At 37.8% G+C, this 26,805-nt stretch overlaps 1 protein-coding gene across 1 annotated transcript in view; it reads right to left on the bottom strand.

Annotated features, from left to right (window-relative positions):
* Positions 1–26,805, bottom strand: part of LOC110105173 (E3 ubiquitin-protein ligase UPL2) — a 52,803-nt gene that overhangs the window by 16,822 nt on the left and 9,176 nt on the right. Inside the window, exons 3-10 of the mRNA XM_020834563.2 lie at positions 19,008–19,103; positions 18,724–18,927; positions 12,070–18,577; positions 10,772–11,856; positions 10,297–10,602; positions 10,000–10,207; positions 9,427–9,695; positions 9,014–9,333 (exon numbers count right to left, since the gene is read on the bottom strand). Of these exons, the coding sequence (XP_020690222.1) occupies positions 9,014–9,333; positions 9,427–9,695; positions 10,000–10,207; positions 10,297–10,602; positions 10,772–11,856; positions 12,070–18,577; positions 18,724–18,927; positions 19,008–19,103 (8,996 nt within the window). The remainder of the gene's footprint in view (positions 1–9,013; positions 9,334–9,426; positions 9,696–9,999; positions 10,208–10,296; positions 10,603–10,771; positions 11,857–12,069; positions 18,578–18,723; positions 18,928–19,007; positions 19,104–26,805) is intronic.

The raw sequence follows: 26,805 nt of genomic DNA, 5'->3' as shown, positions 1-26,805 counted from the left end.
AATTCAAAAGTGACGTCCTTACCTGTTGGGGTGACACTTCATAGTAAGGACCAATCAGAGGAGTTTGAAGTTCCTGTTGGAGCACGTGATGGTGATAGAGGGGCAACAACGATGGATTTCCAAGTTATTGGGATGTGATTTTGAGATCCAATACAAGCCAAGGTCGAAAAATAAAGTTGCATATGTTGTCTTCATGTGAAGTGAAGACCCCCAAGTTATGGCTTTATCGATTCCCATGGTGTCAGATTGGGAGGTCTTGAAGCAAGAGAGCGAGCATGATGAAGAGCCGAGTAAAATCAGTGACAATCATCCTGGTTCTTGGTGGGTCAGAAGCTGCTATAACATGAATGATTTGTGCTTCCGAGGACATCACCACACATCCCTCACTTATTGTAGGAGTTTCATGGCACAGCTATTGAGGACATTCAGGAATCAAAAAGACATATAGTCGACTGGCAACAAAGCTGTACAGGGTGGGCATACAGAAAGATGTGGAGAAGATTGTGACTAGTTGTGATGTGGGTCAAATAATTAGCCTGGGCAGCGTACTGGTATAACACTTCATATCATACAACAATCCAGATAACACCATTTAAATTCCTATATGGGAGGCATCCACCTCATCTGCTACATTATGGGCATGACAACACACTTGTGTTGTCAATGGAGCAGAACATGGGAGAAAGGGATCCAATTTTAGCATAATTGAAGGGACATCTATTGCGAGAACAACAAATTATGAAGAAGCAGGTAGATTAACACATGAGAGGTGCAATTTGAGATTGAGGACAGAGTTTATCTAAAGATCCGACCTTATAGATAGGATTTTAGCTCGACAGAGAAATGAGAAGCTATCCCCCTGACACTTCGAGCCCTACAAGGTCATTGAGCGAATTGGTATTGTCGTCTATCGACTACAATTGCCACCAACTTCAGTCATCCATCCATTATTTCAAGTGTCGCAGCTAAGATGAGCTATTGGAAACCATACATCCTTGCCTGCACCACCAGCTACTTTGTTAGAAGATATGAAGGTAATATTAGAACCACTAGGGGTGCAAGGGGTGTATCAATGAGACAAGTGGATCAGGGAAGTATTAATCAAGTGGAAGAATCTACCAAAGTATGAGGCAACGTGGGAAGCCCACAACGCTATACAGAGGCAATTCCTTGATTTGCACATTGAGGATAATGTGACTTTTAGGAAGGAGAGTATTAATGTGGTTGTAGACCACACCTGCTCAGAAGAATTCCAAGAGCCAAAAGGCTCTTGTTTTGTGGGTCATAACACCTCATTTAAGACCTATATGAGGAGAATGATTAAGAGGTGATCATTAGAGGGAATGTGATGTGCATTTATAGTGAGATTAGGGTTGGTTTTAAAGGGAAAAATTTGTATGAGGGGATTATGTGAAGAAATTTATGAAGTAATTTTCTTGGTATTTTTTTTGTTCCTAGTTGCTGCAAGGAATTGTGGAAGAGACGATTCACCACTCGAACAATCAATCAACTTGTATCTTATATTTCTTAAATTTGACATTAGTAATTATAGCCCATTGCTATTATTTTCTGGATTTACTTGGAGTAAATTTGTTGTTTTTTATATTGTTGTATCATAGCTGTCAATGGCGCAAAATAGTGCGCGTCATGGCGCACGGCGCGGCGCACCTACGGAGCCATGTTCATGGCGAGGCGCATGTGTTTAAAATAGCGCGCGCTATTTGCACCACATGTGAGCCATGGCACATTGCGCACTACGCAAAATAGCACGCCAAATTGTTTTTAAATTTCGGTATACTTATGAATATTTTTTATATTTAAAAATATATCTATATTTTAAGATAAACGACTATTCATTACCCTAATTTCACGAAAGATTTTCTGTTTGCTGCATCAGCCGAACACATCCCGCAGTCCCTAAGTCGAGGTCGTTGAATCTATCCCGAAGTCGAAGGTTTTATGTTTTCTGTTTGCTGCATTCGCTGCTTCCGCCGAATCCAGCCGAATCTGTCCCGAAGTTGAAGTCGTTTCCGTCGAGTCCCGCAAAGCAGTGCTTCTGCCAAATCCGCCCCCTCCGTCTGTTCCAATAAAAAATCTTACCAGCTGACTCCGATTTGCAACCTCCGTCTGTTCCGCACAACTCTGTTGTTTTGCACGACTATTTCTTACAAGAATTTACAACTTAACAGGTATGCTCGGTACTGCTAGGTACATGCTCAGTACCGCTATGTATATGCTGGATACCGCTCAGTACCGCTAGTTACATGCTCGTACCGCTCGGTATAGCTCGGTACAACTAGATACACGCTCGGTACACGCTCGGTACCGCTAGGTACACGCTCGGTATCGCTAAGTACACGCTCGGTATCGCTAAGTACATGCATGACACGCTCGGTACCGCTATGTAAATGCTCGGTATCGCTCGGTACACACTCGGTACCGCTAGTTACAAGCTCCGTACTGCTCGGTACAGCTTGGAACAACTAGGTACCGCTAGGTGCACGCTCGATACCGCTAGGTACACGCTCGATATCGCTAAGTACATGAATGATACCACTCGGTACCGCTGATGTAAGTATATCATGTATGTGCTGATTTTTTATATATGTTCATAATATAGTAATGTAATAATATTTTAATTGCAGCTTCATAGCAAACGAAGAAGCAAATTGGATCATGGTCGCTTAAAGGATTTAGTTTATGTGAAATATAATAGAGCACTGATTCGGAGATTCAATCATCGTGATGTCATTGATCCTATTTCTTGGACTGAGATAGATGATGCAAATGAATGGCTAACAGGAAAATTAGATGATGAGTCTAATGAAGAAAATGATTTTATTGTTAGAGAGGAAGATTTAACTTGGACAAGTGTTGCTAAAGCTACTGGTGTTTATTATAAAAACTATAATATTCGGGAAAGATCTAAAGGGAAAGAAAAAGAATCTTCAATTAGGCATGATGTTGCTATTGAGAATGATGAGGAGGGTGATGAAGAGAATTATGAAGTATGAGACAATGTTAAAGAAGATAATGAAGTTTTTGTAACATTTGCTGATGATGATGATTTCCAAGAAGAGTAGATTAAATTCTTATTTGATCTTTTAAAAAAAGATTGTAATATTTGAATTATGAGATATTTGGATGTTACTTAGTCGAACTTATATATGTTATGGTTGTCTTTATTATGGCATAGTTTGTCTTTATTATTTTAATAATATTTCATATTCATGACTTATTATTTTACTAATTTCTATTAGCTTTGCGCCATGTTCAAAAATTAGTATGCCGCGCGCAATGCGGCTATTGGTGGTGTGCCATTTCGCCATTAACAGGTATGTGTTTATGGTTGTTTTGGTCATTAAAATCTTTAAGAAATGGGTGCACTCAGTCTAATTCAAAAATCTCTTAATCTCCTCAAAAATTAACTTATTCAATGTGTTTAGGCTCGTATTCAAATACCAAGAAACATCTTAATATATTATATATATATATATATATATATATATATATATATATATTATATATAATTTATATATAATATATATATATAATTTTTTTAAGCCTCGGCCCATCAAAATTCTTTTAGAGTGGTTCACGTAGAAATAACAAAAGGAGGAGGTGATTAAAAAAGAAGGGGAGGTTGCCACATTAAATCAAATGAATTCTTAAAATAACCTTTTAAATATCCATATAGACACACCTAGCATTTTTAGAATGCACCCTCTCTTTCATCTTTGATATCCTCCACCAAGGTTTAAAATTGCGTAACTGCGCCTCGAGGCGGTTTTCGTCCGTGAGGCGAGGTGTAAGCCTCGAGGCGGTCTGAGGCGTAAGCCTCACGAACACGAATTGGCGTAAATGAAAAATTAAGGATTTTAGCAGGAAAATAATAGCAATATTGGAAAATAAGAAAGTAGATGCAAATAAAATTATGTCTCAAAGTACAAAATCACAAAATATCAGTTTAACAAAAACTCTCAAAATACAAAAAACATATAAAATGAAATATATCCCATCACAAAATATCAGTCTTCAAGTGAAATCTTCTTCCCAATTGTATTATGAATGCCCATGTATCTTCATTTACATGAATCACTTTTCTCTTCACTGTTCATTAAAAAAGAAAAGATTATTAAGCATATTAATTGGATGAACGCACTCATTACAGGTCAGACTGGCAAGAACATATACTTTAACTGGCAGAGCTAGGTAGGGATTTGTGTGTGGTGTAAGTACTAGTGGAATGTAACCCGTTTTGATCTGCTTCGCCCTAAATACATCCACATTTAGATTTCTACCTGTAAGTCTGATAAATGACAAATCTGCCTCATCATCTATTGAACCACTCATTATCAGCGAAAGATCATTACACACCAACGGTCTTCATCATCTTCAACTTATTCCTCACCTCCTATTCTTAAACCTGCTTGTTGTGCATTATGTTATACGAGGGAGTTCCATTCTTGAGTTGATAGTCGATTTCTTCTCTTTGTTTGCACTGACTATATGGTCTCCAATTTTGCTCAACCCAGAGCAAGAACAGTGGACGACCAACACTCTCACACAAACTCTGTAGCTCAGGGGTGGAATCACCAAATTGGATCACCATTCAACTGTTCAAGAAGAAACATATAAATCAAATTCAGACTGAATAAAGTGGTAATTGCATTACCAATTAATTAATACTGGAGACCGTTTAGAAATGGTAGTTTTTGCTGCATTTCAAAACCAAAAAAACCCTCTTTATTCCGGGACAGAACAAGCCTGTAAATCTGCAAGCTGCTATCCTGCCTGCTCCGGTATAATCTTTCGCATACAGTGATATAAGACCAAGCTTAACCTCCGATTTGAAGAATTTTTTCTCTGAATAGAAAATTGAGGGTTAAGATAAATGCAAGCTCATTGTAGATATCGGTGTAACTGCACTCCCCCGAGCATCATCAGATATTCAAATCTTACCTATATTGTCTCTCTCCTCCGCAAGTTTATGTGCAATCACTCCTTGCCTCATCCAAGCATTATAAATAAAACCCATAGCTGTTTCTCTCTGCATCCACTAAAGCGTAGAACTTGCACTAAAGGGTCCTCGTGCTCAAAAATGGCATAGGTCACAGTACCTAAAATTTATCTCAGATATCTTTCTTATCTCCTTTCTCATCTTCTTCCCCAACAGAGTTTAGGCCATTCAGTTGAATGTAAAACAATGGCTTCCAAAAGGTTGCTACCTCCATCAAGCTCTGCACGTGTCAAAAATAGGAGGTGGCAAACCTATAGATTCACAGTGCCCATGTTAAAACTACAACACATACAGTTGGAATGATTTACAATGTAAAAATATTAACATACTAGTGGTTGCAGGTCGACATGATTTCTTTTTTGAAAATTTTCTCATTAAGCTTAAGACCCAACGAGTGATTGTAGATGAATTTTGTAATCTTCTTCGCCCTAACAAGAGCATCTTGTGCTGGAGGTAAGTACAAGTCCTCCAATATGAGATCAATACATGTTGCTGGCGCAAGGGTGTCCAATGAGGTGTGTCTCTCTTCTCCATCAAACCATCTGACACTGCTTTGTATGCACTGGCATTATCGTCATACTGGACAACCAACTGCTCTCCATCTCCTAATAACTCCATCAAGTAAATTGAAAATGAAATGTAGCATTTTCACCTCACAGACACTTCAACAAGATCTTAAGAATCACTGTACCATGGGATGGTTGACAAGGATGTTTAATCAAATCCTACTCTCAATGTCAGCCATCCATCTGACATTAATAGTCACACTGTCTATCCATGTCCTTTCTAAAATCTCATAATGGTTCGCTCGGCTGGTTGTCTGCAAACTCCTCTTTTAAAATCCAAGTGCGCAACTTCATACATAGAAGGCTGCTTTTCACCCTCTCCATACAATCGCAGACCGCAACATAACTGAAGTAGCAGGCGAATGTAGCACATTAAATGGATTGCATTTTCAAAAAAGAAAACCTCCTCAATGTCATAAGCAACTGTCGCCGACCCTCTCTAGTACAGCCCTGCAGGCATCATGCTCTGCTTCTCTCTAATCTGCTCCTGCAAGTAGTCAGATGTACTGATCCATAGGACCCGCGTGCAACCTCTATTTGTATAGTGGAAGAAGACCCTTTCCACTCTCGGCTCCCGAAATAAAGCACCTTGGTCGACCTTCTTTCATCATAAATTGCTGTTGTTGTAAGTTTTTGACAGTGGTACTTTTCTTCATTAAGCATTATTTTTCCTTCCATGTGCCGGGCACTTTTGCAACAAGGTGCTAACCGTTCTTGTGAGAGCATGATAGGCTCCTTTCGGGGGTTACTCCCGCCCTTTCACAACTTTCTCAACAAAAGTTGCACTTTAAAATAGACATAGCTTCTTCTCGGCCGCAATGTCAACCTTGTACACTATACTTCCAAGAGAGGTCTCGCCAATGAAAGCACCCTTTTCCTTGCCTCTTACCATGATCCCTAAATGAAAGAATCGAAAATTAACAAAAAAGATTCAAAAATAAAACCTAAAAAATTTCTTTCATTTCAAAATCCTAACCAAAAGTAAAAAAAATACTAAATCCTTTTGTGGACTTCTCCTACAAGGCGGCGGACACTTCAACTTCGCGGAGAGAGGCGGCGCCGGCGGGGAGAGGCGGGCGGACCGGTTGGCCGGAGCGGACGGGGGGTCTGGTTGCGACTGGAGCAAATCAGCGCGAATAATGTCGGGATGAAGCTTAGCCGATGCGGTGTGGGGGATTTATGGAGAAATTTTAAAGTGGGGTGGGCCCTTGGCTGAGACGTAACGCTCTTCAAAAATTGCCATTGGCGCAATAGAGGCGCGCCTCAGCCACGTGAGGCGTACGCCTTCACACAGCCCAGAATTGCGCACGCCATGAGGCGTTTTTTGCAAGAATTGCGCAGAGGCGCGCTCAAGGCGCGCTCTTATTGCGCAATTTTAAACCATGTCCTCCACATTCCTGTATTGATTCATGTGCCCCCTTGTAACTATAAATGACACTACAGGCAAAGGTGAAAAATCTTTAACACTAGGACCCCTTCCATAATAAAAACTAACATCTATTCTATCATCGAACTGTCTTTATGATAAATGTTTTGACAATATCGCATTATTCATATAAACACGGATCCCTTCTTTCACTGCCTCCGACACTTAAGCACATTGTGCAACATTCTTGTCAGAGCAAAAAGGGCTCTTTCACTCTTGCAGCCTTCATTGACTCCTTGCCACATCAACTTGCACATTATACCTCAATGTCAAGTCTTTTCTATGACTTTTTATTTCTCCTTACTCCAACCTTTTCTATTAAAAACCAAAGAATGAATATATATATATATATAATATTATATATATATATGCAAATGTTTAAAAAAAAACCTTTATTAATATTGTTAAGAAATTAAATTTACAAAAGAAAAAAAATTAGAGTTTAGAGATTGTTACGAAATAGAGAAAAGATGTCGCGGGGGAAGAAGTAATCTTTGTGAAAGAAGAAAATTTGGCGAGGAGTCGATGAAGACTGCTAGACAGGGGATGATTAGCAATGTGTGAGGAGTGAAGAGATCGCATGAGAGGAGAGGCAACAGTTCTATCCAATGAGCATCAGACTCATGCGAGCATAAGGCATAAGGATTTTTTTTGTTAGTTTTTTTACTACATATATTTGTATAAAAAAATAGTTCTAAATGACACACACCTTAAATATACTTACGCAACGCCCAACTAGAGGTGCACGCCTCACAAAATGTGAAGTGTGTTCCTTTTTGTATTTTTGTTTCAAGATGAGCTAAGACACGCCTCATTATATGCAATTTTAAACAATGATGTACACCATGGTGTGTATTGGACCTAACAATGCCTAAGTAGTGAGAATTGTAAGTAGATACAAGTTATCCAAGCAAATAACATTGGGAGCAAGTTAAGTGAATTCTCATGCAATTGAGAAGTACTGCAATTTCCACACTATATTTCAGGAAGTCTAATTTGGGACTAGGAATATGATGGTGGATTGCTGGAGATAATGATGGTAGAAAGAATCCAACAAGATATGTTTACACGTAGGTGATATATGATTCCATGTTGAAGTTGCAAAAGATGCTTTCTTTTTCTACTACTAAGGCAAAGTATGTTGTTATTACTAAAGAAAGCAAGGAGAAAATTTGATTACGGTCATTCTCAGAAGAACTGGGTCAAATGTATGCAAATAGTGTAACCCGTTTTAACATCAAGAGAGCATTATTCATTTAACAAAGAATTCAGTTTATCATGCTAGGACAAAGTACATTCAATTACGCTATTAATCCATTTGGTTAGCATTGGAGGATAATATTTCAATGTTTGAGAAGATTCTTAAGAGCTTGACTCTAGTTGATATGTTGATGAAGACCATTTAGATCTAACAACTTTAGTTGACCTCCACACATAGTAAAGAATCATTATCGTTGCAATGGAGACACAATGATTGATTAGTTTCTAGAGGGAAATTTTAAAGTTGTACAGCTTAATATATGCCCTACAAAGAAATGTATCATGTAGACTCAATCCCCGATCATAGTAAAATTTGAGGTGTTAAGGTAATAAAAACTCCACAATCAAAATTATAGTAAAATTCTCAATAACGATAACAGAATATGAATTGTATCAAATTCATGGTGAGTTTTCTGAATTAATCTTCTTTTAACTTTATTTAATCTAGGAGTTTTGAACTAGGCCTTGTCTAATTCCCCAACATAATATTCACGAAAGTAAGAAAAAAACTTCCGGCCATTCTACCAACCCAAAGCATATTGGAAGACGATTATGGTATGATCTAATGGAAAAGGGCATGATTGCATTGCATGTTGGATCCCCCATTATTACTGCCAATATGCATCTGTTTGCAAAGCTAGTAGGTTGTTTACTGACAAAAAGTAGAATTAAAAAAATTATTAGCCAAAACAAATTCAAGATTTAATAGATAGATAAGTAATGGTGTCAAATATGCCATACCCCTCTCGAGCCAACAAGGAGCATAGAAGCTGAAGTTCTGCCTGTGGAAGACCAAGAAGGACAGCACGTGGATCCTGCTCATTGTTATCAGTCTTTGAAGAGCATCCATCTACAGTATCAGCAGAAGTAGAAGCACTATTAACCTGCACATTCTGCAAGCTACTTCCTAAACCAGATGGTTGCACCGGAGGATCATTATTCATATGTATATCTTGCATGGCACCCTCTGAGATCAACGGTTGCTCAGATGGTCCTGATTGTTTGGGCAGGCCAGCATCACCCTCAGCATGGATCATGATGACTTCAAGAAGATTTAAGAGCTACGATATTGAAAAAAATAATATTAACCAGGTCATGTAAGCTAATAAATTCAACATAGATGAAAATCCCATAACATAGCACATAGCAGATACCTGCTCAAGATGAGCTACACTTCTCATATATAATGGCTGATTCAACAGCCTAAGAAGCACAACAATGGAGAAGTCTCCCTTCCCTATCATGCCTTCAGGCTTATCTTCTTCCATTATAGCTTTGCCACGTCCTTGATTCAATGTACCCACTTGAGATACTCCCAGACCTGACACCTCATGATGAAGTAAAAGTTTTGCCACATATTGATGATTCCGGGCCAAGAATGTGAGAGTTTCTAGAACACGCCGAGAAACTAGAGGTGGCACTCCTGATTTTACCAAAAAAATGAGATGGCTAATGTAAAGCTAGTATGCCATGAATATAATGAAATAAAGATCCATGAAAAATAATATCCTCAATATAATCAGTTAATAATGATAGGCCATAATTATAAAATCACAATCAGGTGCTTTTAAAATCACACATTCACAAAAAAAATTAAGTTATAAATGGTATTCGTAAACATTCATTCTACTACTATTATCAATCAGTTATAACAAGAGAGTTCTTTGCATCTAGTTATAATATGTGCACTTGAGCAACCAGACCAGAAAGAGGGGAAATATGGGTACCATCTGAGAATTGAGGGCGTGAATACATGATATAGCTCTGGCAGCCAAACAGCCGAAATGGTGGATCAATGTCATCGGCTGTGATATTATTTGAACCACGCAGATCAAGCATCAGCATGTCCATTAGAATTTGCACTAACGATGTTCTGGTATTCTGATGGGCACATAGATTTAAGAGAAGCCTCTGAAACTGACCTTTATAGAGGGGCTGTGCAATTTAGATGTAAACTTGTTAGGGAACAAAAATATCTTTAAGAAAAACTAAATTTTGTAGGGAAAAAAGAAAAAAAAAATTACCTGAACAACACGAAGTAACCTAACCAAGGCTTTCAAGGCATCGGTGTCCACTAGAGGGGCTCCACCTGCTTCAATAAGTTTGTTAACTGCAGACCTGCGAGAAGCAGACTCAACAGCATTCCTGTCTGCATTTGACCCAACCAGGTCACCACGTCTAGAGGGGTCACCACGCCGAGATCTAGACTGCATCCCAAGGAGTGCACTGCTATGATACCTATGCGCAAACCGCTCCCGCAACATATTGGCTTCAGCAACAAGAGCAGGTGTTAGAGTGGCCAATAGGGTATCGGGGGAAGTCAACAGCACCTAGAAATACAAAAGATATGTGAAGTCATATATTGCATCTATCGAGTGACTCGGAGAAGAATATGGCTAAGAAGGAACTCAAAAAAAGAAATTAAAAAAAGTGCAATCAGCACATCAAGTATTGCAATTAAGTAGAAGGCAAGATGGAAATTAAAAAATTCGGGCTTACCTCTTCACGTATTTCTGAAGGAAAAGTAGCTATTATTGAAACTGCATCCATTTCCACAGGTTGCCCTTCCAATTCATGAGATTGACTCTGTCTTTGTGCACGCTGTTGTGCTAGCACTTCTTCTCGAATATCAGGTGGCAGAGCAGCAAGAAATTCAGGATCAATATCTCCCTCTGCTTGAGATTGGTCACCTGATGGCTGACCCACCTGATTCTGCCGTGACGAAAGTACTTCAGCTCGTAACTCCTCAGGAAGAGCCTCTAAGAACGTAGGATCAATTGATTCTGCATCAACAGTTCTGTTAAGTTGGTTCTCCTCACTCAGAGCATTTTGATCAGCTTCTTGAGGACGTGCTGGAATCTCACTAACACATTCCAAAGATGCATCTCTTCCAATTACCGGCATTGTGATCCCTGATGACCTTCTTGCCCTACCGGTTGGCTGCAAATCACCCAAAGGAATCCTCTCAGTTGCGCCTTGCCTTTCACCATCATCATGACCATCCACACTACCTATTTCCACTTCCAAGCTTCGAAGACTTTCTCCTAAGGTGGCCCCGCTCCCACTGCTGGCTTGGCTCACAGCCTCCACATCTCGGATAACTGTATCACTGCGCTCATATTGCATATCACTAACTTGTTCATTTGTACCAGATGTTTCTCTTTCTTGGTTTATATCAATAGCCCCAGATACATCATTAGCATTTCCCGAAAAATCTACCAGTGAAACAGGTGATGAGATTATCATATTGCCATTAATTTCACTTGGCACTGCAGGTGCTTCTCCTGCACCAGATTCTGAATTCTGCAACTGATTGGGCTCATCCCTTTCTTGAGGGACAGATACAGGTTCATCCTGATTTGAGGGTTGATCTGGAATGGGACGCCTTAGCTGGGATACTAGCAACTCCTCCATGCCTTCTGGCACTGAAGGCACACTAGAGTTGCTACGATGATGGCTATCATCCAACCACATGCTGAAACGATGACCATGTCTTCCACTCCGCAATGTTCGAAAAATAGCATCCAGACGTGAAGAATTACTATCATGACGCCTCTCTGAGAAAGCCATGTCAACAGCATTTTCTGAAAGGAAAAAAAAATCAAAATTTCATATATATTCCAAAAGTTGATTCATTTTATCATATAAATTTGACTTTTAATAATCAAACGTAAGCAACTTAAGTTTGACATTGCAGATACATGAGTACAATTAAAAAGAAGCAAAACATATCTTTTCAGAGTAAAACTAAAGAATAGCAAAGTTTGTGAACAGAAGGAAACGACAAATTAACTCACCAGAGTTTCTTCGATGAACCAAGAATGAAGATGGCTCCTCCAGCAGTGGGTGTTCTGGGTTAACACCATGGTCATTGGCTCTACCCAGACGATTGGTCATTGAGGAAACAAACTCTTGGCGCCTTCCGAGAAGAAGTGTTCCGCTAGGAAAGTTATTGCCACCACTGAAAACCTCAATATGATCAAATACGTTCATCCCATTAACACCCTCTTCCAACCTCAGTATGACACCATCATCGTCATCATCCTCCTCATCTTCCTCCAAATCAAACTCTTCGTCAATCTCATGGTCATCATGATCAGTGTCAGGATGCATCATCTGAACATCATCTTCCTCCAAATCATTGTTCTCATCTTCATCCTCATCCTCATCTTCATCTTCCTCAACTTCATCACCATCATCATCTTCTGACATATCCTCATCCTCATCTTCATCACCAATATCATCACCAGCATTGTGTGGCAGTTCAAACGTAATTTCAACAGTTGAAATGCCATTCTCTAGGACCCCACCATCCTCAGAAGTTTCATGCATAAAATCATCCTCTGTTTCACGGGCAAAACTTCCATCCATATCCCGTTCATGATCCATATCATCAGAACTTCTAGAAGTTTGAACTGAATCAAAAGGCTCCATATGCTCTACTGTAGCTTCGGCGTGTTCGGGCTGCAATATAGTTTCTAATGACTGAAATCTATCTCCATCATTATTAGATGAATCTCCTTGATTTTGATCAGAAGCATGATTCAATGACGTTCCACCCTTAGCAGAATCAATTTCAGCTGAATGAACATATTCTTTAGTCACCAATTCCAAAGCCTTGACAACTCCAGTGACTATCTTTGATGAATCAGGATGATCCAAGTCCAAAACGTCTAGTATTCTAGTCAAAGAGTGAACCAACCCAACATCTATAAATGTAATTGATGCCTCTGCAGAAATATGAGAACCCGTAGGTGACCGTGCAGAAAGAATATCATTAAGCAGATCAACAAAACAATGCATACTTGAATCAGGTGCTTTACAACCACCAGCTGCATTGACAAAGTCATTAAAGACATTGCTGATCTCACTAAATACTCTTTTACGCCCTTCTGAAGAGCGAATAGATGAGGCCACCAAAAACTGGTTAGCTCTAGTTGCTAATTTTTGCCTCCAATCTCCATCACCTTTCTTGTCCTTCTTTTGTATTCCCGGATATGGGAGGAACCTGTGAAGAATATGAAAAAAAATTCCCCCACCATTATTAAAAGGTAGTCCTTTTTGAGAATTACGGCTAGTACTAAATTCAGCATCCCTGCGAAGCAAGATATGTATTGATGAAGTGTAAGTCAAAAGTATTTCTGTAAGCAACTTCAAGACAAAAACAGCCTTGGCAAGTGAAGCTGAAGCTTCCTCATTAATAGTTTTGCTATCTTCAGAAGGAAGTGCGATTGCTTTTCCTTTACCCTTAGCTGAACTAGAATCAATGTCCATTTCTGATGGGGGAGTAGCAAGTGAGCTGGCACATGCATCATCAACTTTTGTAGGAATAAATGCAGTAAGTACATCCAGGAGGTGCTCAATCACACTGGTAAAACTTTGGGCAGATTTCTTATGGATCTTAGCATTTCTTGTATTTGAATCTTGCATTTTACTGTGAACAGAACTAGGAGCCACTGTGCTCACATCCCCAGAAGTAGCCTTAGATTCTGTAACCATCTGCTTCTCTTTCTCTGTTGCTTTCTCCTTGTCCTTAGCTTTCTCTTTCTCACGGTCTTTCAGAAGGACAACATAAGGTCTATCACCTACCATTTCAATCTGGCAGACAGCTTGAGCAGCTTGCATGAATACAGCAGGGTCCCGGGCTATGACAAGGGCCAAAGTCTGAACAAAATTACGAGGTGTCAATCTAGAATTTGAATGTCGATTTGTGGCTGTGGCAAGGCTGTGACGGATCTCTAGCTCCATGGCTTGCTGCAGAGTGTGAGGATCTTCTAGAATATGACGGATAATTGCTGTCGCCACAGTATTGAACCCAGAAAATAGACTGCTAGTTGGCAAACAAAGCAAAGCATGCAAACCTCCAGATTCGAGAAAATTAACAGCCACAGAATGAACTTTGGTTAGGGTGGCGCACAGCTGAAGCGCCACATGCATGGTTTCAGAAGGCAATTGGTGCTTTATGCATCTGCATAATATCTCTAGGAGTCTTTTTTTATCATGTCTATCCAAATCCCCAGAAACAAGACCCAACGGAGAAAAATCTTTTTTTCTTGATTCATCAATTAAAACAGGAGTCTGTGCTGAAGAGTTATTCTGCTTCAACTGCTCCAAGTCAAAGGCCTCTGGAGTCAATTTTGGGTCAACCTGCAGCATTCTATCTATAGAAAGAAAACATGCCGTCACCCATTTTGGCACCTGGAGTTTCTGATCACCATACATACTCCGATCCCAGTCTGAGAGAATATCTAAAGAAATTTTTACCAAACCTGCCTTGGATGCAACTTCCCGTGATGCTACATCCTCATGAAGAATCAAGGCAAGCACGTGAAAAAGTGAAGACAATGTTGGGCTGCAGGCATGACTAGTAGTGTTAGTGCAAAGTTTCACATGATCGATGATAAAATTGAGAACTTTTGATCGGTTTTGGCTGTCACTTTGGGAGCAAATCATCAGAAGCAGATCCCGAACAGCAAATGCTGATGACTCCTTTACCCTTAGAAGTCTCATACAATTTGACAACAAATCATCAACACTAGGTAACTGAGCTGTTTCCTCTCCATTGTCAAGATCATTAGCATCCGTAACTTCAACTTCCTTTGATAATGAATCTGAGCTTCCAAGAGACATGGCTAGAGCCCGGGCGAGCTCGGCATCTTCTTGTGGTTCTTCTGGGTGAGAGAAAAGCCAATCTGTTGCAATTTCAACACTATTAGTTCCTGCTTGTCTAAGAGCTTCCTCAGCCCTGGCACGGGAAAACCCCATTTCTACAATCATTGATATAGTTGATTCATCAGGAGGAGGGCCTGCTGTTCGTGAGCCAGTTCCACTAGCATTTCTAACCTCAATACCAGATATGACGTGCTTCATGATGGAGAACACTGCACTAATGAACTCCATATTACATTCAGCAAAATGAGGATGAGTCCAGATGGGAAGTACTGCCTTTAATACTTTAGACTGCAGCACCTTTACAAATGATTCAGCATCTTGTGGATATGGGACACTACCACTTGCCAAAGGTTGATCAAGTAACTGCTTTGTAGAGGAAGACAAAATGAAAGATGATGTCACAAGGTGATCCATCAGCACACAGTAGCTTGCTAATGGCCCATAAATCCAAGAATTATCAGCTTCTTCCTTATCTAGTTTTATGCTTGCATCATCCGTCTCCATGGGGGAAGCTGGCACCCTATTAAGTGTAAAGGGCAGTTGACTGGTTGCTTTAAAAGTTGTTAAGATAGCCTGAAAAACCCCACAGCTATACAGACAACTAACCATGATAGGATTGCAGGACTCTGGCCTGTCAGTTAATACTCCATCAACGAAGTCAATCACCTTACCAAGATATCGGCATTTGGTAGATATGGAGACATCAACCTCAGAAGGGCTAACATACCCTCTGAAATTCAAATGATCCAGCATGATTGAGGTGATTGCAGTGGCAACAGACATTACCGAAGAGGGCAAGACTCCGGGGTTGTTCTCTCGACGAGAGACAAGTAACATAGCTTTCCCCAACTCCATGAATAGAAGGTTCACGTGATAAGAAAGTGAACGCATCATATCACGGCAAGAAGAATAATAAGACTTTTGCTTCTCACCTTCACTTTTGCCACTGGTATTAGCATCTGAAGAGTTTCCTAAAGATTGTTGCGGGTTGGTAGAAAATCGTGAAGCCAAGAAGCTTTCTGAACCAATTCTCCGAGAACCACCAGCAATTCGCCCAAGATCCCTATACATGCTTATAAGATCAGAGAACTGAGATTCAATATTCCAACCAGAAAATCTCCTCCTTAGTAATGGATCAAGGTACTGCCTGAAGTTAAACCTTTGCTCTTCAAACTCGTTAGTGCTTGACTCTGTCCGCTGGATATCATTTGAAGAAGAAGAGCTTTCAAACTCTTTATCAAGATTGGAATCTTCAAGCAGTGGAATTTGCCAGAGAACTTCTCTGTGGAGCTTCCCAATATCTTCTAAGACATCCTTGTTTGAATCTCCAAATTCTGTAAGCAAAGTACTTATCCAGCGGTTATCTTTAGAAGCAGCTAGGAACAGCAGAAATTCAACAATAAATAGAGAGGAATAAATCTCGCTGTCAGCAGCAGTCTCTCGAGACAATAAACATGAGCCAACAACAGATTTAAATCCACTTAAAGCTCTCCTCAGATGTTCCCTAAGAGAGGAACAAAAGGCTCGTGCAAGAGGAATTGAATGATGTTGGGTAAAACCCTTAAAAACAACAGTGCTGTGCAAAGCAATAGGCATGCCTTCAGATGACTGTGTGATGCTTGGCCGCAGTAGAAGTTTCAGGAGAGCTTCAATGCCTCCCTTTTCCACAAATAACCGACATGTTTCAGAGTTCTCCATTGTCCTATGAACAAGTACCATCACATGAAAGATAGATAGTTGGCCAAACTGCTCATCGCTAACACCATCAACAGACAAATCCATGGCGCTGACCAAATCATGACCTTCATTAGTTTTGTCTTCAGAATCTGTTTCCATGGCTGTATTCTCATCTGCCCTCTCAGAAGATTCAGCACATTTATCTTCGCCCAAGGAAGCAAGTTTGGTAATGACTTCAATTATTATTTCAACACCAGTACTTCTCAGTGAAGATACATGCCGTAATAGCTCTTCAACTGCATTTGCTAAAAGAACAACACCTTCATTCATAGCTACTAGATATTTCCTATTTGTAAAGGTGTCCACCAGAAACCGTAAAGCAGCTGTTTCCTTGACTGCTTCAAGCCCTTTACTATTAAGGCAGATGGCACTCATTCCACTGGGAACACAAACAAGTGCTTTGGAGGTAGGCAGGATACCAGAAACCACAGATGACAAGAAAGAATCAGGAAGACCAGCTTCATCCAGAATATGGAAACATGTAGGATCCTTGTGTATGATTTCACTCATAACTGTAACAGCTGAAAAGTATATGTCACCTCCAAATCTATTCACATGGCGAAATATTAGGGATAAGGAGGCAGGCAGAGAATTATTATTGGCATTCTGTGACCTTGTAGGATTTCCTTGAGAGTAAGTAGCAGAACCCAATGCTTTAAGTAACATCTTAATGAGCCTCTTCTGAGAGTACAAGTAATCATCATCATGTCTTACAGAATCACCAATGACCATTGCATTGTTATTCTCGTCAACTGTACCAATAATTTTATCTACCTCAATCCGTAACCTGTCAGACAGTAGTTCTACTCCTCCATTATCTTTGAATATTGATACCGCAGTGCTACTATACTCCATCAACTTCTGAAGCGTTTTCACTGCCGAGCTAACAAGATGCACATGGGCAGGATCACTGTCTGTTAGAAGCGGCAGGAGTGGGGGAACCATTCCAGATACTCTAAGGACACTGCTTGAGCTTGAAGAAGATAACACATGAAGCAGAAAAAATTGCAAGAGAGCATCAACAAAAAAGGGAGCTGATGGGTCACTGGGATTACTGAGTGACGCGATGGCTTTCTGAAGCACGCTCAGCAGTACCATTCGATTACCTCCAGCAGATATAATGCTTGACCCACTCAATATCCTAGCTCTTTCATGAGATGATGCATATGCTGCAAGTTGTGCACCCAATCCAAGCATGGCTAGTGCTTTTATGGTTGCTGGAATAGACTCTTCAGACCGAACAAGTCTGATTAACTCATTCGTATATTCAGGTTCATTAGCAAAAAAGGACACAAGTTCATCATGGGCATCATTGGACTGCACTAAAACAACAAATGAAAGAATACAGATTCGGCTAAATAGTCTGCACATTCTAGGCGAGCGGAATGCACGTGCAAATCTAATCCTTGTCAGCAATGAGAACCGATGTTCAGGAGGCACATTGAATTGTTCAATGCACTCCTTCAATATAACTAGATCATCCTCTTTCCGCATATGCAAATCAGGAATGTTTATTACATGGAGTTTGGAAATTTTGCTCTTCTCAGTTGTCAACACGGCATTGAGAGGAGCAGATGTGCTAAATTCAAAATGAAGGGTTGAACCCAGTCGACACTGAGTTGCATCACATTCATTTTCCACATCCGAAGGAAACAAGCTTAAGCCCTCCTGCTGGTTTCTTTCATTTGCCAGGATACATGAATACAAACCCAAGCCTTCCTCTTTGCTGCCCCATCCCTGGGCCAGAGACAGAAGATGGTTGTTCATAGAGCCACAACTGATCAGCTTCCCACTACCATGTAACTTGGAAAGGTTTATCTTCACCAATGCAGAAAGAGTTTCAAGAGTAGCTATAATGATGTCTGGATCAGTCGATGCAAGTAGAAGCTTGAAATGCTGCCAATAAAAAATTATAGAGGCATGGATTAATACAAAATAAATTGAATTATATCAAATAATGATGCAAATTCAACGTGAGAAGCCAATAAAAAAAATCTTAGGATTATCAAATAAGAATAATGTGTGTAGGTCTAGCAGCACACCTCTAAGCCACTAAAAGGGCTTTTATTGTGGCAATTCTCCAAAATTATCTGCATGACTCTCAAGATTTGTAGAACAGATTGTTTGGGAAAAGGATCTTCATCTAAGCTACTGTCAGAAAGAAGAAGATCTTTCCTAGAAGAAATGTATGTCTTGAAATAAGTATCAAAATGCATAAAAAGTGGTCTCCAATGATGGAAGTTTCCCTGAAAACAAGTTAACAAAGTAACATCATAAGCAAAAGCCAAAAAAAGTAGAGTTATTTTCAGGAAAAGATTATGTGCACCTTATTGTACTCCCACCGAAAACCTGAAAGAGGTATAGCTATATCATGCAATGGACTTTTAATCACTCGATCAATGAATGCTTTGACTTTCAATGGCTGAAACCACCCAGCATTGTAACTTATCAGTACATTAAAAAGGTGTTATATATATAACTTTCACTGTAAAGGAGCAGCACTAAAACATTAAAAAGAAAATAATAAAATATAGAGCATGATAATGTACAGCATGATCCAATTCAAACTGCACCCCAAACTGAATGCATACAGGAGGAAGCCATCAGCATCTTCCAGAAAAGAGGTAATCATCATTAAAATTCAACAAGTGCTAGTGGAATGTTGAGGAAGACAAATTAAATTCAATAATAAGGAACTTGAAGCAACAAAATTCATTAAATAAAATCAACGGAATACAAGATGTTCAATATTATAATTAGAGAAAGCATAGTTTACAAAGTAGCCTACATGCCTTACTGGAAAATTTTCACCAAGAGTCCCCTTTGAAAATCTAATTTGCGAAGGTAGCAGCTTTCCACACTATTATAAGCTGCATATGGAGACCCCATTATCACAGTCAACAAAATGGTGGCAAAAATCCCTTTTTTTGGCTGAGGTCAACACAAATACAAGGATATTCTGGGTTATGTAATACTATTTTGAATGTGTTAGCACGGTACTCTTAATTTGTTAAAAATAAAAATTGTGGAGGTTACAATGATTGTCAGAAATAATTTGTTCTTGGCATGAGTGGTCCCAAACAAAATAACAACAACATCAAGCCTTTATCCCACTATGTGGAGTCAGCTACATGAATCCTTTTTCACCATTGTGTCCTATGAAGAATCAAATTCTCATTTAAATCTAATAAAGAAATGATATTTTTAATATTTTTTAAGCAAGTATTTTTAGGTCTACCTCTACCTTTCTTAACATAAGTTAAATCCAATACATCTACTTTCCTAACCGGCTCCTCGGAAGGTGGCCGTTTTATATGACCAAACCATCTAAGGCGACTCTCTCTAATCTTATCTTCCATAGAAGCTACTCCAACCTTTTCACGTATATGCTCAATTCATATCCTGTCTCTAAGAGTAAAGTCACTCATCCACTTGAGCATCCTCATCTATGCAATACTTAACTTAATACTATGCTTCTCGTTAAATGGCCAACATTATGCACCATAAAGCATTGCAAGTCTCACTACCATCTTATTGAATTTTCCCTTGAAATTGAGGGGTTTTTTTCTATCACACAAGAAGCGTGATGCCTCCACTTCAACCATCCAACATGAATTCTATTAATAAAAACTCCATCTATTTCACCATCACTCTAAACAATGGACCCAAGATATCAATATATTCAATTTTAGATCTACTCAAATTAAAACCTTTAGACACTAAAGTTGACTTCCATAATTCAAGTATACCTTCAACTCCCTCTCCAGCATTATCAACAAGAAGAATATCATCAGTAAAAAGCATACACCATAGTACAACCTCTTGCAAATGTCTAGTGAGAACTGAGAACATCCATGATAAAGCAAATATATATAGGCTTAAAGCTGATCCTTGATGTAATCCAACATAAATAGGAAAATACTTGGTCAAACCACCTTGTGTTTGAACACAAGTAACAGTTCATGCGTATTCTTAATGACTTGAATATATGCATTATTAACCACTTTCTTTTCTAGAACTTTCCATAGCACTTCTCTTAGAACTTTATCATATGATTTCTCTAAATTAATAAATAGCATATGAAGATCCTCCTTATTCTCTCTATACTTCTTCATCAAACATCTCAATAAATGTATAGATTCTATATTAAACCTACCCAGCATGAATCCAAATTGATTTTGAGAATCATTAGTATCACATTGTAACCTATACTCCATAAATCTCTCCCATAGTTTTAAAGTATGACACATTAACTTAATTCTTCTATAATTCGCAAAATTTTCATTACCTTTATTCTAAAAAATAGGAATCAACACTCTAATTCTCAAATCATCTGGCATCTTATTAATCTTCAAAATAATATTAAAAAGTTTAGTAAGCCAAGAAATTTCCTTTATCTCCTAAATATTTCCACCTCTATTGGAATATCATCAAGTCCAACAGCTTTTCCACCATTTATTTTCTTTAAAACCTCTCTAACATCAATTTTACTAATACGCCGATAAAAATGAAATCTTTATTTTTACTTAGAATGCATATCACTAAAATCAATCGTATTCTCACAATTTTCATTGAAACATTTAGCAAAATATCTCATCCAACATTGTTAGATATCCTCTTCTATACTTTTTGATCTTCATCCTTAATGCACCTTACTTAAACTAAATCCTTACTACTCATATCTCATTCTTTGGCTAACTTATACATATATCTTTCACCCCCCTTAATATCTAATATATTATATAAATCACTAAAAGCTAAAATCTTTGTATCGTATATTGCATTTTTAAGACTCCTTACGAACCTCTTTATATATTTTTCAATTATCAGAGTTTTTACATATAAACCAATTTTTAAACCAAATCTTCTTATTTTTATCTTTTCTTGTATATTTTGATTCCACCACCAACTATTTTTATTACCATTAGCTTTTTCCTTTGATACTTCAAGCACATCTTTTGCAAAATTCATGATATCACTAGTTATTTTTTCACACATAATATTAGCTTTCCCATTCACAGACAAAATCATAAAATCTAGAATCTTACTCTCAAAAATATTTGTGTTATTATTTGTTAAATGCCCCATCCAATCCTAGAACAATGGTTTACTTTATTTTGTATATTTTGTCCATTCATCTTAATGTCTAAAACTAATAAGAGATTTGGATACATAAACTTTCACTTGAAATAACTTTATAATCTTTACAATCTAAACAATATATTTTTATAAGAAAATAATCAATATGAGTTTTATTATATTCATTCTTATAAGTGATGAGATATTGATCTCTTTTCTTAAATAAGATATTAACAATTACAAAATTATAAACTATAAAAAAAAATCTACTATGGTCTTACCAGCTTAATTAGTCGCACCAAATTCATAGCCACCATGAATGCTTTTACAATCATTTACTTGTCTACCTACATGTCCATTTAAATCTCATCCAAAAAAAAAACTCTTTCTTCATTATATATTTTTTGTATTAATTCATCTGAATCATTCAAAAATTTTAATTTTGAACACATATCCAAACCTACTTGAGGAGCATAAGCACCTATAATATTAATAATCTTAGCATCAATAAAAATCTTTAAAGCTATAATTTTATCTCCAATTCTATTAATTTTTAAAACATTATCCTTTAAACTCTTGTCTATAATCACACCTACACCATTTCTAGCACAACTATCATAATACCATAATTTAAATCATAAGCTATCAATCTCATTAGCCTTCTGTCCAACTCATTTATTTTCCTGAATGCATAGAGAATTTATCTTCTTATGAATTATAATATTTATTAATTCATTTAATTTTCTTGTAAGGAAGCTATATTTTAATTTCCTATTTAACTTTAGTTTCATGGACAAGTTTCTTTGCCCACATCCTCCATGATGTAAGAACTCTTACCTATTTAACACTGCACCCATACGTCGATGCAACGGCCCTTGTACACTTCTCGTTATATTCTGTCAATGTAGCATGTCGCTTACAGGGAACGCTCTAGCATTAACACATATAATAATGATTCATGTTATAATTATTTGACAAGTTTTACAATGGCTATCAACTACCTAACGCAACCATCCAATTTTCTCATCTAGGACTTTGGACCTGGCAATGACAGTATTTTTAAAAAAACCTACAACGACATGAGTGATCCAAACTACTACATATTTATTTCAAAAACCTACAACTAGAACCTTTTACTTGGTTTTTTTTTTTCCTTCACTCGGCCTTCCCAAGAACTGCAAGACATAGAATGATGATTCTGCATGAGTTGGCTATACTACTAGTATAAAAGTTGAATCCCAATAAGCATGGGAACACAACAGGTCACAATTGATCATCAGCAATGTGATGTGTTGTCAAGACCAAGATCTCACCAAAAATTCCCTCGATGAGTCTTGGACTTGGATTACATCCAAAAATATGTGATCGAGGATCGTTCAAAAATTAAATCAAAATTTTATTTGAATTGAGATGCGATTGCAATGAATAACATGACTAATATGGCCTATGTAGGGCTCCAACATAGATTACTTTGAGTTAAGCCCAAAATGAATCAAGCAACCCCAAGATAAGATCAAAAAGCATACAAAAAATGTAGATATAATCCAAGCATATGTATATGTGTATATATGTATATGTATATGTACATGTGTATGCATATATGTATATGTATATGTGTGTATATATATATATATATTAGACTAGTATGGGAATGGCTTGCAAAATAGAGGCGGAATCTCCGCCTCCTGCAGATGTCACGCGATCCAAACGCCCAGACGGAGCTGTTTAGGAAAGATTTTTGAGGGATTTGGGAGGGAAATTTTAATGTAGGGATTGTTTATATATTTCCTTTTGAATTGTATACATTAAATAGTTTGTTTTCCTAGGGTTATGAAATCTTGAATTTGGCTGAAATTTGAGCTCTTAGGTTACTTTTGGGCTCTAGCGGCGTCTAGAGATTTGGGAAAGATAGATCCTCCTCTCGAATAGAGGATCAATTGTATCTTGCTATTTTTCATTTCTACTTCATCAAATAATACAAATTATCTATTATTTTAGTGGTTTTGTGGGGATTCTTACGGAGAATTTTTGTTGTTTTCCAAAGATTAATAGGAAATTCTTGAGATATTCAAGTGTTTCCTATCAATATATTAATCATATAGGTATCTATGTATCAATACATATGTATTGCAAATGTAAGAGTGCTTGTTTGCAAGCTAGAAAAATAATTTATATTGAAATATTGAAAAACAATCAAATGTAAATTGAATTTTGGCTTGGAACAAAACACAATTTTAAATAACTTGCCAAACCTGACTTTAATGGAGAATAAATTAAGACATTCTATAGCTTGGTCTGCCCGACAAAGTCAGATCAGCTTGTTGGATAATTTACAACCCTGACTATAAGATGCTACTGAGGACCCATCTTGCCTTGAAGAAAATTAGTTATAATATGGCAATCCCGCACAACAAAATTGCACGTTCCTGCAGACACCCTAACTTGTTCATACCGAACAAAAGGTCTTCTTCAGTGAATCGAGCGTCAAGTCGTAAAACTTTCACTATAATATGGATAAAGAATGGCAATAACTGCCAATTGTGCTATATTTCTCTAGGGATCAAACAAAATTGTAAACCCTCTACCATCATTCAATCAACTGGGGATGACAAAAACAAATTTGGCAAGTAGCTCAGCAAACAAAATACCCCATTGAAAACCCTCCGCCAACATACAATAAATGGAGATAGCAGTAGTGCTAGCTTATATGACATGTGTTGTAAACCCCAGTACCTAGCAGCACAAGTCCAATGCCTGCAAGAAAACCTTTTGCTATTGTATGAAAAAATGAGTCGGTGATGAAGATAACATATAGTTATCCAAGAACAATAACTCATAGCTTCTCCCATAAGAATAATAGTGGTATTAGGAAGCAAAATTGCAATGCCAGCAACATTTCAAAACAAAACCTTTCGTTATTATATAACAAAAGTTAACAATGCCAAAAGGCAGAAGCTTGTTCTTGTTTTAGCAATAATAATAATAGTGGTGGAAAGAAGGAAACTTACCACGTAAATAAAAGAGGAATAAAGAAATGCAATGTTTAACATAATTCACATGCAACCTTCCAAAATGTCTAAACAACATGAGGAAATTAAGTGGCAAGATGAGATAAGGGTGAACAATTAGGACATCTTGAAATGCCTCTCATGCAGGAATTTTCAGATAAAAAATAATTGTTTAAAATTCAGTATAACAAGGCACACCTCAGCGTTTTTTCTAAAATTTAGACATGAGGTGAATGCCTCACATTATGTGAGGCATGCCTTGCCTCAGTATTTGAGAGACATGCAAAGTTTCGAGTAAGTTTTTTTAGTAAAAATTATTAAATAAAATTAATTAAATATTTTATTATCTAATACTACCCCTCACATCTCATGCCAAAAGCATTCTCGGTTTCACGGAATACCCAAACCAAGATGCTCGAGCTTATCTTCTCTTCTCTCTCACATGTTCCCCTCTCTGATCTTTCTCACACACACTGCCACCTCCTCCTGTCGCTGCCACAGCTCCTTGCCAACTTCTCTTTCACACAAGATTTCTTCCTCCACATCTCTTCTTCCATCAATGGTTATCCCTAAGCCCTAAAAATTTTTCTTACCTAAACCTGATTTCTTTATGTTCATTTAAACATATGCAATATTTCAAATTTTGTTTGAATCGAAACTTTGATTTAGCATTTTGAAATAAATGGTTAAAAGTAAGGAGAAATGCACAATAAGACAAATATAGCATGCATGTTGAAGTTAAAGGGAATGACATTTATTCGAAGTGCAAATATTATGAAAAGAATGTCAAAAGGGTTGTTACAAGCTTGAAAGAGCACCTTTCTGGCTCTAACAAGAATATTGCAGCATCTGCTAAGGTGCTTGAGGCGGTGAAAGAATAGATTCATGCATATATGAACAAGGCAACAATGTCAAAATGTTTAGCATAATAACACATTTTGATCACAGAATAAATGTTGATTATTATTATCACAGTGGCCCTAGTGACAAAGATTCCTCATCCTTTTAGCCACAAATGTTAGGTAGAGATGCAAAAGGGCTTATGGATTAATACATAGTAAACATAGAGGATGACAAAAATGATGGTGTGAGGATAGCCCATAGCATGTCTCCTGAGAATCTTAGAGAGGAGGGGCATGCATGTTTGTATAGATATTAGAAATTTCTTTTTAAGAAAACGTCATTCATTTAATGTGGCAACCACCGTTCTTATTTCAAGATGATCTGTTCATTAGTTCCTATGAACTAGGCCTGAAACCACTATTTATGTATGATTTGAATGAGGAGATTAGGAGCACTTAAAATCAAACTGGAGTGACGATTATATATGATGGTTGGTCTGATGTAAAAAAATTTCTCTAATGTAAAAAATAGAAAATTTATCAATATTTTGATATTAACAATCCCCAACATTTTTTTTTTTTTTAAATAAAAAGCTTGTAAGGGAAAGACTACCACTTCCCAAAGACAAAAAACAAAAGGGGAAGGGTTTACAACTTGAGAAGCATCTCATACCAAGCAGCAGACAAATGACAAACAAAAGGAAACAAAAAGGAAGAGACCCTGATGAGGACATCAGTCAGAGATTTCGGCATGTGTAATGTCGACGGAGTCGTAAACTGACGGCTACGATCCAGAGTCTTTACTTCTGATATATTTTGAGTTTTATTTATTTTGCATTTTTATTTTCCAAGTTTACCCTTATGGGTAGTGAGTCTCTATTGTAGCCCTGAGGGCATTCGTGTCTTTTTACTTTTCTTATTATTGAGGCCTATATATTAAGGTCTCTTGGATTTGTATGGATGATTGATGATTATTGAAATAAAATTCAGCTTTTGTCTTGATCTCCTTGTGAGTTCTAAAGAGGAGAAGCCCTAAGTGAGGGTATGAGCAATACTCGTCAACCTTGGTGGATTCCTAGGTTCGCGATTTATCACCTCCTTCCTTTCCCCTACATCCCACCACCTCAATTTCCCCCTAATACCGCCGACCTCCCCTTTTCACCATCCCATCTCCAAAACCTAGCCCCCACCCAAA

Source organism: Dendrobium catenatum, unplaced genomic scaffold (assembly GCF_001605985.2).
Source record: "Dendrobium catenatum unplaced genomic scaffold, ASM160598v2 fragScaff_scaffold_716, whole genome shotgun sequence".
NCBI lineage: Eukaryota > Viridiplantae > Streptophyta > Magnoliopsida > Asparagales > Orchidaceae > Dendrobium > Dendrobium catenatum.
The sequence above is the reverse complement of the archived record's forward strand: the minus strand, read 5'-3'. Positions and strand labels throughout refer to the sequence as shown.